Source organism: Athene noctua, chromosome 1 (assembly GCF_965140245.1).
Source record: "Athene noctua chromosome 1, bAthNoc1.hap1.1, whole genome shotgun sequence".
Taxonomy (NCBI): domain Eukaryota; kingdom Metazoa; phylum Chordata; class Aves; order Strigiformes; family Strigidae; genus Athene; species Athene noctua.
This window is the reverse complement of record NC_134037.1, coordinates 86,616,143-86,635,810: the sequence shown is the minus strand read 5'-3', so window position 1 is coordinate 86,635,810 and position 19,668 is coordinate 86,616,143. Positions and strand designations below refer to the sequence as shown.

The 19,668-nt window shown below is 39.3% G+C and overlaps 1 protein-coding gene across 1 annotated transcript; it reads right to left on the bottom strand.

Annotated features, from left to right (window-relative positions):
* Window positions 1-18,341: 18,341 nt before the first annotated feature.
* Window positions 18,342-18,710, bottom strand: LOC141957609 (deoxyuridine 5'-triphosphate nucleotidohydrolase-like). The gene has a single exon (XM_074899388.1). It carries the CDS (start codon window positions 18,708-18,710, stop codon window positions 18,342-18,344), a length of 369 nt encoding a protein of 122 aa, XP_074755489.1.
* Window positions 18,711-19,668: the final 958 nt, after the last annotated feature.

Sequence of the window (19,668 nt, the reverse complement as noted above, 5' to 3'; positions counted from 1 at the left end):
AGATATCTCATTATCTGCCTGAGGAAAACCTTACTAACCTCATGGCAAGGGTACCACGACAATAAAATACTCCACCTGCTCAGTCCCCCTCTAACTTCTGTTTGGGTTTCTGTTGAGCCTGGTCCCCTGATAACAGCGCTAGCACAGGTCAACTGTACCAAGGGGGACGGAAAGGTTGAAAAAGACAGGAAAAATTTATTAAAGACTATAAATATGCTCTTTGTGAGCATTTGTAAAATGCCATGGGCAGGTTCTGCACACACTACTGGGAGAAGATGGGGAGAGGAGAGACTTGCAATTAGAAATCACAACACAACAGAGGTTTACTTGACTGTTGTAGAACAGTCCCACTAAACTACTTGGAAATAAAATTACTAATATTTCCCCATTTCATATTCTTCCAAATAGGATTTGAAGAGTAGTGTGGCAGGGTACAATAGAGGAGATTCCATTTATCTTGTTTTTACAACTACTATATAGTAATTGGATGGTAAGATAGAGAAGATAGATACAGCAATGAAGAACACAGCTATAGCAAAACAACTTCGGCATGACTTTGACATAAACCATAACAATCTCCCTTTATTTATGAGGACAATAATGAATTATCCCTTGATACAATTGTTCCAAAAGCAAATATTTTTTACTTCAGCTTCAGTTACTTGCATAATACATCATTATTTGCTAATATTGTCAGGTATTTCATAGGGACTAGCAGTGATTAATAAATGTATCCACACTAATACAGATTTAATGCATTGAGCTAAATAATTCAGCGTACTCCATTTCCAGGTGACTTACATGAATTTATTTAAAAGAATCTCAAAAGGAAAAGATCTTAAAAAAAATAATCTAAATTTTATAGACACTGGATATTAACAGAATCGGATTGCAGCCTTATATACAATAGTGATATGTGATATACAGTGTGCTACATGCTGTGGTCTGGAATCTTAATGCTTTCTGGCCCCTGGACAAGCAGAAAAATTTATGAAATCAGGTGAAAGAGATATAGTAGATAGAAAATATGAACTTTGCAGGGCTTTTACATTATTTAAATCTTTGCTGTAAGGCATCCTAAATGCATTATTTCCACCGTATTCTAAAATTACTAATTACTTGTTATAGGTGTGCATCTAGAATATATCAGGAGGTATGTTTGCACGATTCATAGAGGTGGCCAAGGTAGTTCAGGATAGGTGCAGTTGCTTCCTAACAGACTACTTACAAGAGGTTTAAGGATGAACTGAAGACAAAGAATTTTCTTTGCCTCCTTTCACTGCAACTTTTAGCCTGGTGTCCTTTTCTGATGCAGTCAAAACCTTTTTTTTTTCAAGCCACTTTCACCTGATCTGTCAGTAAAATCTTCTCCAGGACCAGCTCCATGTCTGACACATATTTGCAATGAGAATGTCTTGGTTCATCTTTGGTAAAAGAATTTCTCAACCACTCATTGACAATGAATGGGTGCCAGCCACTCTAAAAGAACAATCATTTGAGTTAATGAAAGAATTGCTAGGCTTTCTCCCTCTTAGACTATTTTAAATATAAGTATATATACAGATAATTAACGTAATAGTATAACAGATGCTTTCATTCATTCTCCCTGTATGAAATAAAAATTTACTTCAGCAGGGAGTTTCAGAGCAAAGTGACAAAGACCTGTGGAGAGAGGATGGAAGAACATTTAAATTTAGGTACAAACAACTAACCAGGTTTTTAAGGACAATTTAGAATGGCGGATGAGAACTTGGTGGTACTAGAGGGAAAAACCCTATGAATTCTACCACTATCAACATTTAAATTGAACATAGAAGCCCTTTTGGGGTTTATAGAAATTAAAACCTTGGCCCTGAATTCACTACTGCAACAGGGCTTGCGGTATTGATTTTCAAGGAAATGGGATTGGCCATAGTCACCATTAAATGTTAGATCTCTTTATCAAAGCACAGACTAAAACCAGAGGATAAATGAAAATATGTACTCAGTATCTCCAGCACTTTTTTTTAGGCTTCACTTCAAAAATGTGGAAATACACTTACAAGCAGAGATGACAGACTGACTCCCTGCAATTAAAAGAAGAGGTGACCATTAATGCCCTACTGAAGTACATGGAGGTACTCCTCAGTTTAACTCTTTCCTCCACTCATGACATGATGGCATCCAATATATATTGATTTTGTTATCTTTTAGATCCTTACAATACTGAATTGATCACAGCATCCTGAACTTCACCCAGCTGCGCAGGTTCATAGAGGGTTGTACAATCACACCCTTCTGTCTTTGCTTTACAGACTAGAGACCTATCACATTTCTTTCCCACTGTAAATAGACATCATATTACTGTTCCCAGCTGATAATCCAGTCTAGCTCCTGGGTCTCTTTTCTGCTTGTGGCCTCCCCTTCCTCCCTGCCAGGCTGGCCCTGAGCAAGGTATGCAAGCATGATGCTGCCTGGGTACCCTGGAAGAAGACTCCACAGGCACATTCAGACAAATTACAGAAATGTGTTTTGAAATCTTTTGTCAGGAAAGGCTTTCTCAGGAAACTGCAAGAGCTGAAAGTTTTTGAGAAACAAACCTGAAGTTAATGTGAAGGTGGACAAACAGAATTCATTGTAATCTAGTAACTGTGGAAGTGTTTTGGCTATGCTTACTCCATCTGTCAATCATCATGTCATCCAGATAAAAACAAGATCATAATACAACCTCCAAACAAGGAAAAGAGCCTGCACTAGCTTCAGACACCAGTGTTATATTGTATTTTTAATTATCATATGATATTTAATTCATATTCATCAATTTCCTTAACGCCTGAAGTTTATAATGTAGTAGGTTGAATTTTGGGTATTTGATTCCATATTCATGGTCATTTTGCCTTCCCAGGCAGCTTGTTGCCCAGGTGTAGGAAGCCACTGACTTTCACTGTGTGTATGGTATAAGCTGCCCATGGTAACCAGTAGCTGACTGTGCTGCAGAGTTTTTTGTTTCTGTTAAAATGCAGTTCGACAGCAGACAAGAATCTCAAATACCTACTTGCATGATTTTCTGCTTGTAGATTAACTCTTTACATTAATTATTTAAAATTTTAAGTAGGTATTAGTGCTATATTGCGAACTAGAATGTGTGGAGAGCTTTTTGGCAGAAAATGGACATCTCGGCTTGACAATGTCCTTGACTGAAGAATAAAGAACAATTGAAGAAAGTTGGCAGCTGGTAAACAAGAAAATGCAGAGTTGCAGAACTATAGAACTAAGGGACTGATAACCAGGATGCTGACAGTAAAGTTAATCTTTTAGCTCAGCCAATCAGTGTGTAGACTAGAGTGTGTGAACAGCAAATGCACAATACATTGTAAGAAATTATTATAATGCAGCCTCATTCGTGCTTCCTGACATAGCTTTGAAGATGGTATAAATTCTCAGTGTTAAAAACAATAAAGGTCTCTGTCTGTTTGCACTGTGCACAGAGTCTCTGCCTCCATCTCCTCAAATGGTGACCCTGATGTGATGGTCTTAAACGACGCACCAACAGAAGAATAGTAGCGTTCCGGAGGAGTCGTCTCAGTTGAACAATCTTCTGTCGGCTGGACCAGTCAGGAACCAAAGGGAAAGAAAGGAAAAAAGATAAATACGTGGCCACAATCCCCTGCATCTGTTAACAGGTGAGTAACAGAGAAACGTGATGGGAAATATTATGTCAAGTGATGAAAAAGCAGTAATAAAAATTTTGAAACATATTCTGAAGAGGTGTAGCATATGATGAAAAAACTTTAACTTTTCTGTTAGCATGGTTAAAAGAAAAAAATCTACCTGCAGAGATGCCACAGGCTTTTAAACTGGGACTGTGGAAAAAAGCAGATCTTCTTTTTGACTGTGAAACCAAAGGGGATTCAAATGCTGTCAAAGTCTTAACGACATGGCGGCTGGTCTATGAGACTTTAGTAGACTTGCATTTGGAAAGAAAAATGATCAAAGAGTCTCAAGGAGTTTTTAACAACGCCAGTGGTCCTTGTGAGGATACATCTGATATAGGTGAAAGCAGTGTAACACAAGCAACTGAAGTGTCTGGACAGAGTTCTGATGATGATAATGATGTCGGTGGTCCATCAACTGAAAGTAAAAATGAAAATGATAATATAGAGGACAATGCTAAAACCAAATATCTTGTTAATAAAGGTAAAACAAAAAAGGGAAATCAACAATTATGTTGGCGAGACCCACCTGTGCTCAATAGCTCAAGCTCGGACAATGAGAGTAATGATAACCGGCACAGCTTTAAGAAACAATGAGGGCAAAAGATTGATCCATTTCGGGAACAATGCAGAAAAGATCTGTTTGACAGTATTAAGGAGGAGAACCGATACAAATGACTTTTCCTGTGGTGCTTCGTCCTAATGGTCCACCACAATTTCAGCTGTTTGATTGGCAATTAGTAAAAGAGGTCAGAAAAGCAGTCATGGAGGTGGGTTTGCAAGCCCCATTTATACAGGCATTGTTAGAAAATGTGCTGTGTGGACAACTTGTAACACCATTTGATTGTCATCAGTTAGCAGCTATGATACTAACACCAACACAAAAACTGTTACGGAGAGATAAATATATGGAGTATGCCGAAGCTAAGGCTGTGGAAAATTTAGAAAGGCAACCAGGTGATCCTTTGTATTGTGTAGGAGTACATCATTACACGGGAACAGGAGTGTTTGCTGGTCCACAAGCGCAAGCTCACTTGCAAGTTGATATCTTACGAGATGAAGCCAGAATGGCAACACAAGCATTTGTGACACTGCCTGAATCAGGCAAAACTGCAGTGTCTTTTTCAACAGTCAGACAAGGACCAAATGAACCATATATGACATTCATAGATGCATTACGAAATGCTATTTATAAAGAAGTGGATAATCCTGACACTAGAGATGCATTACTATTGAAACTAGCTATTGAGAATGCAAATCCAGACTGTAAGAGTGTTTTGTTAAATTTACCTAGAAATGCTACATTATTAGAAATGATGGAAGCTGCCAATCATGTAGGAACAATGGAAGAAAATGCAAAAGTCTTAGCAAGGGCTTTTGCTGCTGCCATGAAAACAGAAGGAGAGCAACATCGATGTTTTTCCTGTGGAAAAACTGGCCATTTTAGTTGGCAATGTCAACAAGGAAAATCACACATGTCTAATCAACCCCCTCAAGCTAAACTTCCAGGAATCTGTCCTCGATGTCAAAAAGGAAGGCGTTTTGTTAAACAATGTCAATCTCGTTTTGATCGTGAGGGACATCCTTTACCTATGCAGAATCAGGGAAACTGGAAGAAAAGCGTGGGGCAGGGCCGCGCACACACACAAGTCCTCCTGACAACCAATCACCAGCATGTCTGCAACAGCTTGCAACAAGAACTAGCGGCAGTGCCGGTGTGGATGTAACAACAACAGAAGATACAACCATAATAGACTCCAGAGTTCACAAGATACCTACTAATGCACAGGGACCTTTAGGATTTGGACTTAGTGCTCTTTTATTAGGCAGATCAAGTATAACAATACAAGGCATATTTGTTATGCCTGGAGTAATTGACAGGGATTATGAAGGACTAATTCAAGTAATGGTCTGGACTCCAAGTCCTCCATTTTTTTTACCGAAAGGGTCTTGGATTTCACAATTAGTATAATTCAAAAACCAAGCATCAGTAACAAGTTCAAAAATCAGAGGTCACGTTGGATTTGGCTCTACAGGACAAGATCAACAAATTATGTGGGCTTTAGAAATCTAAAGTTCCAAACCTAAATTAATGGTTACAATGATTCTGGGAGAGGTGTCAAAGCAAATAGAACTGTTAATTGACACAGGAGCAGATGTAACAGTGATTTCTGAGAAACGATGGCCAAAGTCCTGGCCTCTTGATGCCCTGGGTTCACTTATGGGAGTTGATGGAAATACAGTCACTAAAATTAGTAAAAATATGATTATGTTTTGCATGGCCAATAGTTTGAAATGTACGACAAAACCTTATGTAACACATACTCCAATCAATTTAATGGGAAGAGATTTGTGACAATAAATGAAGTGCATTGTTACTACTTAGCCTTTTCAGTGATGGCTACTGCTTAGTGACCTGTACTCAAACTTCAATGGAAAACAGAAAAGCCAGTTTGGGTAGATCAGTGGCCATTAACCACTGGAAAGGTTGCAATCTTACAAAATTTGGTAAAAGAACAATTGGATACTGGTCACATCAAAAAATCAACTAGTCCTTGGAATACTCCTGTGTTTGTTATTCCAAAGAAATCAGGAAAATGGAGGTTACTCCATAATTTGTGAAAGATCAATGAGGTTATAGTAGACATGGGTACACTGCAAACAGGTCTACCATCACCTTCAATGATTCTGAAAGATTGGGAGATTTTAATAATTGATTTAAAAGATTGCTTTCTTACCATTCTTATTCATCCTGAAGATTCAGATAAATTTGCTTTTTCTGTACCCTCAGTTAATAAGCAGGAACCTATGGACAAGTATCAGTGGATGGTTTTACCTCAAGGAATGAAAAATTCTCCAACAATTTGCCAGCAATTTGTAAGTGCAGCGTTATGACCTTTTAGGAATAAGTATCCTCACTTTTTAGTGTATCATTATATGGATGGTATCTTAATCTCTGGTCAACACATTAAGGAAGAAGTAAACAATGATCTTTTTCAAACATTGCAGGATTCTCACTTACAACTGGCTCCTGAAAAGGTACACACTTCAGTGCCATGGAAGTATTTGGGATCGAAAATACTAGATCACACAATTGAACCTCAACAAGTTATTATAAACACAGACATTAAGACTTTAAATGATCTGCAAAAATTGTTAAGGAACATTAACTGGATTCGAACATTACTTGGTAGTAACAATCAGACATAACAACCATTATTTGATTTGTTGTGAGGGGACTCAGATCTCAATAGCCCGCGGCAATTAACATCACTTGCAACTCAGACCATTGAAAAAATAAGTCAATTAATAAGCCATCAACAAACACACAGAATAATATATCAATGTCCTTTGCACCTTGTTCTTATCAATAACAGTTATCAGCCCTTGGGATTGATATCTCAATGGATTGACTCTGAACCTGAAAATAATAAACTCAAGATTATAGAGTGGATTTTTCTGTCGCATCAGCCTTCTAAAACAGTTACCACAAAGCCAGAAATGTTTGCACAGTTAATTATGAAAGGTCGCAATCGCATTACAGAACTGAATGGAATTGAACCAGAAATTATTGTCATACCAATGCAAGAGGACTACTTGCAATGGTCTCTACAAAACAATCTGCATTTACAAATTGCTTTATCAGGTTTTACTAGAAAATTACAAATACAAATTCCTAGTAGCAGAATGCTAACATTTGTAGGTCAACACAGTTTAGAATTAAAGTCAAAACTAAGTCCCACACCCATACAAGTACTTACTGCCTTTACTGACGGTAGTGGTCGCACTGGAAAAGCTGTTCTTACATGGTTAGAGCAAGAACAGTGGAAATCTAAAGTCGCTATTGTTCAAGCTTCACCACAAATTGTAGAATTAAAAGCAGTAGTAATGGTCTTTGAATTATGGCACGACAATCCAGTGAACATTGTTACTGATTCTCTATATGTTGCAGGCCTGTTTCAAAGACTTGAAAGAAGTTATTTGAAACACCTTGATAATCAGCAATTGTTTACTCTACTGAAGCAATTATGGCATTTATTGTCACTTAGGGTAGAAGTATATTATATTTGCCATCATAGAAGTCATACAAACTTGCTTGGGTTTTGTACAGAAGGCAATGCCTGTGCCAACATTCTTACTCAGCCAGTTTTCCTCTCACCAGTGCCAAATACATGGCAACAGGCACATATTTCACATGAATTTTTTCACCAATTGACCAAAGTTCTTAAAAAACAATTCAATATTCCTCTATCTGAAGCTACAGCTATTGTTCAGTCTTGTCGTGACTGTCAAAGAATTTCAAAAGGAACAGCTGTGGCAGTTAACCCTAGAGGGTTGTTTTCTCTTCAATTGTAGCAAACTGATGTCACCCATATTTCTGAATTTGGTAAACTAAAACATGTTCATGTATCTATTGATACTTTTTCAATGGCTGTTTGTATGACTTCATTAAGTGGTGAGTAAACAAGACATGTTCAAACTCATTTTCACCACGTTTTTACTACTCTAGGTGTTCCACATAAAATAAAGACCAACAATGGTCCAGCATATTTGTCCCATTCCACTGAAAAATTTCTCAGACAATGGGGTGTTCAACATATTACAGGTATTCCTTATTCTCCCACAGGACAAGCAATTATTGAGCGTACTCATCACACGATCAAAAATTATTTACAAAAACAAAAGCAGGGAGAATTGGGAGAAACTCCAGTAAACAAACTAGCAAAAGTACAGTATGTAATGAATTTTTTGCGTCTTGCAGGTGATGATCTTATTCCACCTATGGTAAAACATACACAGTCTATGTCAACAGGTTTGGTTGAATCAACAGACCATGTCAAAGTTTTAATCAAAAATAGGGAAGGATCATGGGAAGGTCCTTATCAGTTAATAACGCAGGGAAGAGGTTATGCTTGTGTCATTACAGGGGCAGGACCCACGTGGATACCAGCAAAATGGGTGAAACCAGCAGTGGAACAAGACTCAACGGTGCCTTCTGCATCATCGTGACAGTCCTTGTTTCGAGAATTATAACTGGAATGAAACTACACCAACTGCATCAATTGATGCCGAGACAGAACATATGGGTAACTTTAGCCAATCAAACGGGTCAGGATTCTTTATGCTTATCTATGTCTACACCTGACAATCCGTTTCGTACCTGCCTCATAGGCATCCCGACGTTTGATCCTAAACATTTTACAGTGTGGGTAAAGGACAAGACTATCTTAGGTATCAATAAAACCCAGATTATCAATATCTGCAATAGGACATGGGGAGGTCTCTGTGGAAAATGGACAACCATAAGGCATCAGTACCCTAACCTCCCAGATGCAATCCAAACAGCAATGATTATAGAAAAATTGAATGTAACTATGTTACCTCCGCAAGAACTGGACCTTCTCGGCTCCATGTCAAGTAACCAGAGTTGTGTGATGTTCAGAGGAACAGAGCTCATGAGGATAGCAATGGTAAATTCTGATCAAACCTGGCCGGGAAAATCTCCATTGTTAACTTATCCAAATAATTCACTTTGGGTAAATTCAAGTGAAAAATTGTTTCAGAATGATACTGCATATTGCAACAGAGGTCTCTGGACTAACATGAGCTCGCCACAACATCCCTTAGCACTACCAGAAGGATTGGTTTTGATCTGTGGAGACCAGGCATGGCCAGGTATTCCAGCAGGAGCTTTAAAAGGTCCATGTTATCTTGGGAAGCTAACAATGTTTGTGCCTAGCTACTAATAAATTCTTAATCATATCATTTGGAATACCACAAGCAGTGTAAGACAAAACCGTGCAGTATGGCAACTATATCAGAACTGTCAAGATGAAATACAATTTTGGGATACTCCTGCTAGAGTTGCAACAGCTTTGTTTACTCCTCATCTTGCAGCAGGAAAAGCTGTAGGAGATATAACTAAACTAGCATGCTGGACTGCCAAACAATTGAATTTGACTTCAGATATAATCAAAAGCTTGCTCATGGATGTAGATAGTGTTAGACATGCTACACTGCAAAATTGTGCTGCAATTGATTTTTTATTATTAGCACAAGGACATGGTTGTGAAGACTTTGAAGGAATGTGTGGTATGAACCTGTCTAATCATTCGGTATCAATACTCAGAGTTAGCTGAACTGCAACATAATATGCGTAAACTAACTGTTACAGACTGGGGGCTAAATGAGTGGCTTGCTAACTGGGGTATCACCAGATGGTTAAAAGATCTGGTGAAGCAGCCTATAGTTGTAGGAATTGTTATATTAATGATCTTATTTTTTGTGCCTTGCTTTTTATGGTGTGTTAAGGATTTGTTACAGAAAGAATATCAGAGACTGGTTGCTGTTACCATCAAAGAAAAAGAAGGGGGAACTGTGGAGAGCTTTTAGGCAGAAAATGGACATCTCGGCTTGACGATGTCCTTGACTGAAGAATAAAGAACTATTGAAGAAAGTTGGCAGCTGGTAAACAAGAAAATGCAGAGTTGCAGAACTATAGAACTACGGGACTGATAACCAGGATGCTGACAGTAAAGTTAATCTTTTAGCTCAGCCAATCAGTGTATAGACTAGAGTGTGTGAACAGCAAATGCACAATACATTGTAAGAAATTATTATAATGCAGCCTCATTCGTGCTTCCTGACATAGCTTTGAAGATGGTATAAATTCTCAGTGTTAAAAACAATAAAGGTCTCTGTCTGTTTGCACTGTGCACAGAGTCCGTGCCTCCGTCTCCTCAAGAATGACAAATTGATGACAAGTATGAATCAAGAAAAGCAATCTGACTGTCTCCTCAACCAAATGGCTCAGAGTCCTTTATCTGCCTTCCCTCTCCGGACTGTTCTGGAGTACCAGGTCTGGGCCTTTGCCCCAGTCCAAGCAGCAACATGCTGAGACATGAACTGAACATTTACTCTGGCAAAACTTATGCTGGCACATTTCCACAGTATCTCTCCTTGACAGTATCTCTCAGAGTCCTGAAGGTCTTACTTTGGTTCCTGTATCTTCTATAGGTCATATAACTCTTGTGCCAAAAGACTAAGTAATCTATCATCTTCTATACTCCTTTGTACAATTATACCCTAATGTAATGCAGCAGGAGAACTAATACATTTCGAAGTCACTGTAATTAAGATGGAGATTTGGGTTGTAGTGTCAGGAAGATTATAATATTTCTGATGGTTAGGAAAATAGGGAGAGCATTATGCAGAGATTTTCTTCTCCTATTAAAAAAAAAAAAAAAAAGGCCCTGAACAAACAGTAAAGAAGGAATATAAGTGAAAGAGAAGGGGGAAGGCTAAAGAAAAATGTTTTATTAGTAGTGCTTTCTCTCCTGATCCCTTAAGAATGATATTTCCAGAGAAATAAGAATTAACACACTATGAGCTGGACAGTGAGACTCAGTCTTACATGGCAAAAGAGAGGCAGCCAGCGCATTTATTGACACTTGTTGTCTAAGCCCTTTCCCAGTAACACCCATCAGAAGGCAGAAAAGCAGAAGAGTTCAGTTTGTTGCAGTACCCTCTGCTCCACAAACAGGCACCACACTGCGCCTGACTGTGTGGAAGCCAAGTGGCCACTAGCCAGATGGCCCACTTCGCCATCACAGGTTACCAGCCCCTCTGTTTGGCCAAAACAGCTGAATTTCTAGCTCTCCCAGTTCAGCTGCTCCTACCAAAAGGCTGTGGGTATTTTTACCACATGAAGGAACTAAGAGAACTAAAGAAAAACCTGCAGCAGGAACGTCTCTGCAACCTTAGTTGCTGTAGTATATCAAGTGTTTTCTGTTTCTGAAAGAGATTAATGCCCCCTAGTTTAATTTTCTCCTTTGAGAAGTGCAAAACTCTTGCTTTGCGGAAGCTCTGATAAGGTGCTCTGCCCAAGTAAAATGTTCCTGTTGATGTTTCTCTGAAGTGCATTAAAGAATAAATACACTGTCAACGGGGCTTGGTGTGAAGACTGACTTCCCCTCCCTCAGATGAACTATGGAAAGTCGAAAACAGAAAGCGAAGAACAAAATAAATGAACCCCTCTTAGGAATGACTTTCTGCATACACTCGTACTAGAAGAATGAATCATAAAATGCCAACAAAACCACCCATGTATTGTATATAGCAAAAGGTAACATTTATTAATTTGCATACATTACATAGTAACACCAGCAGTAACTCCATTCTGCTTAGTTAAAATTAAGCACCAAATTTAAATTTTACAAAGTCAATTAATAAGTCACTGATCAGTGCACAGCTGGAAACAAGATCAGTTGCCCTTTATTGCCTGTTTGCCTCAGTCGAGACACTCATTTAAACAATTTAAATGTTTACAAAACTGGCAGTTGCACAATCAACCTCCCAGCAGAACTTCTGAAAGCAATTTCTAATGTTTTTGTTTATTTTCCAAATAATTATTTTATTTCAGCTCCCTCACAGAGAACATTTTTCAGCCTTTAATAATTTCTAAACATCAGGCAGTCATTTCATGTCTGGAATTTGTCTCAATTACTGACCAGATATGAAGCCTCATTAGGTCATACCTCACCCTCCATTTTCACTAATCAACAAGAACAAAACAAAGAATAAAATGAGGGATTTAACATTTTTGTCTGCATGCTTATAAAAATATCAGCCCATACCAGTATCCTTGTTATCCTAGTGTCAACTACAAGAGAGAGAACCAGATTTTCTCTATTTGCCAGTTTTACCGGGCCTGATTTACAGCGTGATCACTTCCTAAATGTCCATGGTAGGTCTCAGCTACACAGCATGGTACTGAGTGTCTCAATTCTCTGTTACACTACTGCCCTGATTAAACTAAAGTTCTTGCCTGGGGATTTGTTTTGCAGTGGTTCTAGGCTCTCTTGCTCCCCTAGCCCTAATACAATTACCAACCACCCCTGTTATTACTTTTTTTCAGCATGATTTGGCAATGTTCTCTTTGGCTTTTCTCTCTGTGGAGATAAATTAATATTGAAGGGATGACAAAGTAAGAAATAATCACAGGCAGATTTTTGCTTGATGATTGGAACCACGTTGTTTGCCTTTATTTCTGTTGGAGCAAGGATTTGAATCCCAAGCAGAGGATGGCAGCTGGCACAGTGCAGATGACCAGATAACAGTCCATTTCCCAGAAAGCTTGCCAAGCCAGTGTACATGCATTGTCTTCTGGCCAGTGTGCCAGTTAAAGATGCTAAAGCTCTTGACTGACCTCAGTTGGAAGATACTTTTCAGTCACATCTGCTGACTGACCTCTCTGAGGTAATCAGTCCATAATTTTTTTTAGTCAAAATGAGTTAGGTTGCTTTTAGCAGCCAAAACACAGTGTGCATGCAAGCAAAGTCATTTGAATTGGAGCGAGTTTCAACAAATACATAACATCTCCCCTGGTGGCTGAGGCAATAGCAATTTCTGAAAGAAAACCTGAGCAGCTAAGGTAGTAACACAAACAATAATATTACCACAGGTTTTAATTTATATAATCAGCTGTAAATAACCACAAATAATCTCAAATTGCCTTTAGGGAATGCATGTGGGATGCAGGAGACAGAAGCTGTGACCTAGGTATCACCTCTGCCTCAGCATGTCACAGAGGTTGGTGCTTTCAAAGCAACTAACCCCTTCCCAGCCACAGTTTCAATATCCATTAAATCGTCATTTCAGAAACTGGCATGGCACTTCGATGTAATATGTGAATTGCCCTGTACCAGAGGAACTCCCTCATGCAGCACAGAATGGGCAGGATAACAGCAGGGACTGTGCCAAAAGTAGCTTACCAAATCCAGGGATCAAACTGCTCCTTTCCTGGCTGTAAGTCAGGCTTCACTTGCCTCTGGCTGCTTACAGAGAAATGGTGAATGACAGTCCTGTGTCTGGACACTTGCTATAGCAATTATGCTCATGAGTAACTTGGTTTTAAATACCTGTAGAGACTCTGAAAATTCAGTCTGTTGTGTCAAATTGAGTATAGAGCAGATGTCAGCTTTGTGATGTTTTGCGGGAGAGCTGAGCACGCACACGACCAATGTGATCAAGCAATGCCCGTTTATTACAACTAAGAAAGTCCTTTTATAATGTTCTCCCGCATACGTGAGTAACATGCAGTACAAGTCCTCAAGATTGGACAGTTAACTTAGCCCGTGCTTTAAACCTTCTTATGACTGGATAAAAAGTGCCCCATCAGCCTTGCCAGGCTTCCTGCCTTGTGTAACTTCCTCTTCCATCCCAACCCCTTCCGGGGTTTGTTTGTCTCGTTGAGTTTCTCCCCCCTCATTCAGGGTTACGTCCTTATCTCATTCTTGCTCAGGCTGAGGCTCTTATCAGTCTTGTTCTCATGCAGGATTGCTCATATGTCCATTCTCTCGCAGAAAGTCCTCTTGAATCCCAACATATCCCTCTTTCTGGTTTTGAGCAATCCAAATTTCTTGCAGGCCCTTTTGTACTGAATGTCTAACACAAGAAACTAAGCATGGCAAAATAACAGCAAGCATGATAACTACAATAATTCCAACAATTCCTTGTAACAACTCCTTCAACCATCCTGTGATTCCTAGTGAAGCAAACCATTCTGATAAGGGTGATGTTACAACAGTTAACTTCTTCATGTTATCTTTCAGTTTTCTCAGATTCTTATCGATAGATACTGAATGACCAGATAAATTCATACAACATATTCCTTCAAACTCTTCACACCCATGCCCTTGTGCTAAACGCAAAAAATCAATGGCAGCCCTATCTTGAAGTATAGCATGTCTAAGACTCTCAACATCCATAGCCAAATCACCTATTATATTTGATGTCAAGTTCATTTGTTAGCAGTCCAACACGCAAGACGAGTGACTAGTTGTAATCCCTTTTTGGTCCCAACTGGAGACACTAGGGAAGCAATGATGTTTGTAGGGCTATTCCAAAATTGCACTCGATCATTACATCCAGGTCCTAGCTGGTACACTTGTCATTTGGACCCATGGCGTTTTGTATAATTAAACAATGTTCTGTTAAAAAGATGAGTCATGTTCGACTTAAACATAGTTAACTTTCCCAAATACCATGGGCCCCCTATTCATTTGGAAGGAATTCCAGGCCATGCTCTGTCCCCACAGATCAAGAAAGTGTGGTCGGGTAAACGTAATCCCACTGTGTTATTGAACCAAATATTGGAATACTGACATTTTGGGGGATAGTAATCGCCAGGTTGGTTCCCAGTATATGAAGTGTTGCTTGGTGACACTGTTTGGCTGACAGTCAGGGGTACATTAGAATTAACTAATAAGGCAGCTATTTTCCCACTCCCTTTAAACATTACTGCACCAAAGCTGGGTAACATAGAGCCAAACAAATCTAACTCTTGTGGTTCAGTCATGGTTTTGTTAAGACTCATAACGAGCTGACCTTGCCAAAAGGCTGTGGTGTTAATGCCAGGATGAGTAGCTTGGGCAGTGGCATTGACCTGTGAAAAGGTCATCTTTGCCCAACTATCATTTGACACCAGTCCAATAAACTCTTATGGGTCAAAGTATGGAATTCCCAATAGACATGTTCGGAATGGGTTTGAAGGAGTAGCCATCGAAAGGCAAAAGGATTCTTGGCCCATCTCATTAGCTATCATTACCCATATATTTGGTCGAGGAGACACTACTCCTACTGGATGAGCATTAAGCACTGTCAGAACCATCGCAAGTTTTAGGATTGTGAGCTTAATTTTCTCTCCAAGGCCACACTCAGCGAGATGGAACCCACTGCAAGCCATGATCTGTAAGCAAACATATATAACCTCTGCCGGTTAATTGCACTTTAACAGGTCCTTCCCATTGCTCAGTATTTAAATTTTTGAACATAACTAACGGTTGCTGTATACCCATAGATCGCTCAGCATCACCTTTTTTTGCTGAACTGTAAATCATCATTGGTGGTTCTCAACATTCTTCTGTAAGCCTCAAGAACTTCAAAACATAAAACTTCGCTTAATCATTCAGCTGGCATCATACTTGTGGTTTCCTCTTTTTGTTTTTGAAGCATTTGCTTCAGAGTTTGATGAGCTCATTCAATGATTGCTTGTCCAGTGGGAGATTGTGGAATTCCTGTATGGTGTTTGATTCCCCACAAGATACAGAAACTTTGGAAGCGTCCAGAAATATATGCTGGATCATTATCTGTTTTGATCTTTCTTGGCACCCCAAGTACTGCAAAAGAACTATATAAATGTTTTTCAACATGTTTAGCTGTCTCTCCAGTTTGGGCTGTAGCCCAGATGGCCATGGAGAAGGTATTAATAACATGCACATATTTTTGTCTATCGAATTCTGCTATGTGAGTAACATTCATTTGCCACAATTGTAGAGGGGATAGGCCCCGTGGGTTGACTCCTGTTCCCAGGCCAAATCCTATTTTTTGACAGGACGGGCAAGAGGCAACAATTCCCTTTGCATCTGCAAAAGGAATTTTAAATTGTTTATGCAACATTTTTGCTGACTGATGCAAAAAATTGTGAGATTCTCTAGCTTGTGCAAACAAGTTTGGAGGAGGTCCAGACCAGGCTGGAGCAACTAATGGATCAGCTAATTCATTCCCATATCCTAGTCCCTCCTTGGTGACTTCTGATGTGAGTAATAAAGTAGACAACACTTCTCTCGTCCAGAGTGTGAGCCAGTTGTTGCAACAGTTTTCCTAAGTGTTCATTTTTTACTTCTTTTATTTGTCCCCGTTCAATCCTTCTTATTACTCCTACTACATAGAGTGAATCAGACACTACATTTAATCCTAAATGTGGCTCGGACAGAAATGCCCACAAAACTGCTTGGAGTTCTAAAGTCTGTAAGGAATCTTCTCTTTGACCTTGAATGAGGTGACATTTCCATTCATTTCCTTCTAACCAGGTGCATGCAGCTTGCTTCGATTTTTTTCCCTGCATATGTAAAAACTGTTCACCCTTGAACTGGCACTTCTGATTGCATTGGAAAATTTTCAATTACTTGGTTCATTAACAATGGTAGTAATCAATGTGTTGGGTAAACATTAGACAGCTGACCAGTATAGTCTTCAAGAGCAACTTGTAGTGCCTCAGAATGTCTGAGCAACCAGTCTAAATAATCCTGTATTAATGGAATAATAATAGTTTGAGGATCAGTACCTGTAATTCCAATAATTCAATGTCTGCCTTTCATGATTAATTGTGATAGCAACTCTGCTTCTGTAGTTATGGTTTTCTTTGGGGTATGCGCAGTAAAAACCCACTCTAAAATTCATAGAAGTTGTTTCTGTTCTGAGTCATATTGCATAATGATGGCCAATGGATATTGTCTATTTCCTCTGCTATTGATAATCATCAATTGCACTGGGAGTTCCAGTCATATTCGTTGTGCATGACATGATCCTATTTTATCTCTAATTTTTTGCAAGGCAATTTCATGTTCCTGCGTCAAGGTTTTTTTGCTATTAGCTTGAACAGTAGTGTTCAACAGTGACATGAATGGTTTTATATCATCATTGGTAATACCACGTAACTTCCTAACCCATTGGATATCTCCAATTAGTTTTTGGACATCATTCAATGTGTGGACCTCTGTATTAATTTTTAATTTCTGTGGACGAATAGTGGCATTGGTGATTGTCCACCCTGACTACTTCCAAGGGGAGGTACACTGTACCTTTTCAGGAGCTATTTTCAAACCTCTGTTGGACAGTTCCTTTTGCAAATGACCTAATATAGTTTCTGATAGCATGTGTTCCCCAACTATTAAGATATCATCCATGCAACGGTAAATAATTAATTGAGGAAACATTTTTCTGACTGGCTCTAGTGCCCAGGCAACAAAGATCTGACACATAGTAGGAGAATTTTTCATACCTTGAGGTAACACTACCCAATGGTACCGTTTTGCTGGCTCAGCCTTATTTATAGATGGGACAGAGAATGCAAACTTTTCCCCATCATCCTCATGAAGTGGAATGGTGAAAAAACAATCTTTTAAATCAATGATTAACACTGACCAAGATTCTGGTATCATGGAAGGAGATGGTAATCCTGGCTGCAAATATCCCATAGATTCCATTACTGCGTTGACCCCACGTAAATTGTGTAGGAACAACAAAAATTGGAGTATTCCAAGCACTCTGTGATGGGATGATATGTACTGCTTGCAATTGCTCTTCAACCAACTGATGGATAATTTGCAGCCTCTCTCGTTTCAATGGCCACTGATCTATCCACACAGGTGTTTCTGTTTTCCATTTAAGTTTGAGGATAGCCTGCTCATCAATGGCCATCACTGAAAAGGTTGTGTAACCAATGTTGTTCTAACTTGGCTTAAGACATCTCGTCCAAGTAATGTGATAGGAACTTGCATCACATAAGGCTTTATGGTAACGAGCCTCATCACGAAATTTAATTACAATAGGATCTTTGCTAATTCTGGTGGCTTGGGATACCCCAATGCCAAACACTCCCATGGCTGCCTCAATGGTAGGCCATGAGGCAAGCCATTGTTGGGCTGATATAATGGTAATGTCGGCCCCTGTATCTACTAACATTTTTAATTTTTTGCAATCCCCGTCAGGAGACTGAATAACCATTTCACATTCTGGTTTTCCTTTGTGTATCTCAAGAGACAGATGTACTTGCAGTTGTCCGGTTGATCCAAATCCACCAGTCCCTCAATTAACTTCCCCTACACTCCGAACACACGCTTTAAATGGCACAAGCTGAGCAATTCTGCTGCCTTTGGGAATAAACACAGGTGGGGTTAGGGTTTGAACCATTATTTTTATAACACCAATATAATCCGCATTAATTATACCCAATAATACTTGAATGCCTTGGCGAGTCGCCAATGATCTCCCTATTATAAAAGCACTTAATCCAAATCCTAACGGTCCTTCCACATTACTATCCACTAAGTGGACCTTCTGATCTTGTATTGTAACGTCTACTGCTGTTTCCACGTCCACTCCAGCACTCCCTGTTGTGGCAGAGGTGTGAATGGACAGGAAACGATCTCCTGTCCCTGATTTTGAGCTTGCCATACACCCCTTATTTGTGTCTGAGCGCGAGAGGGATCTGCGCTCTTTTTCATGTTTCCCGAACGTGTTCTGCACTCATGGATGTGGTGAGTAATCTTTTACAATTACTACACCATTTTTGAGCCTTTAGACTTTTGCATTGTGCTTGAAGATGACCTCCCTTGCCACAGTTATAACACTTCTTTCCCCTTATTTCGCACCCCTTTTTAACGTGGAAAAATGGTGCAACCACCTCACACACAACAGCTGCATAAGCTGCAACATTACCTTGTTGCATTCCTCTGTTTGTTAATTCAATAATGTCAGCTACAGACGCTCCTTGGGGGAGGGTAGCTAACAATCGCTTGGTAGTTGGGTTGGCATTCTCAAAGGTCATTAATTTAAACGTGTTTTCTTTCATTTCTATGGTCAAGACAGGTTGCTGTTCCAGGGAGTCATAAAGGCAGTCTACAAATTTGGAAAAAGGCTCATTAAGACCTTGTTTTGCTGTTACAAATTTATCTTGCCACTTTCCTTCTGTATTAGGTACAGACAGCAGGGCTTGAGAAGTTATTGACTGTGATAGTCGTAACACTGCATCAGAAAGATTTACTTGCCATCTACTGCTGCAAAGAGTCCTGTACCTAACAACATTTGTGCCTGAACGAGATGAAGTGGATCGCCTTGTGGTCATGGCTGAGCTTCCTCATTATTAGCTAATTTAGTCCAAGCACTGTCAAACAGAATCTTTTGAGATGGAGTTAATATAACTGCTGCTATTTGATCAATATCTTTTGGAATTAACAGTGCTGACAAAAAAAATATAATTAATGATTTGCTTTGTTAATTGATGGTTAAGACCATTTTGCATTACTGAAGCTCTAGCCTTTTCAAGCAATTTCCAATCTAAAGGATCCCACGCATTAGTACCAGAAGCACTATTAATATAAACAGGAAATGCTTGTACATTCTCAGGAATAAA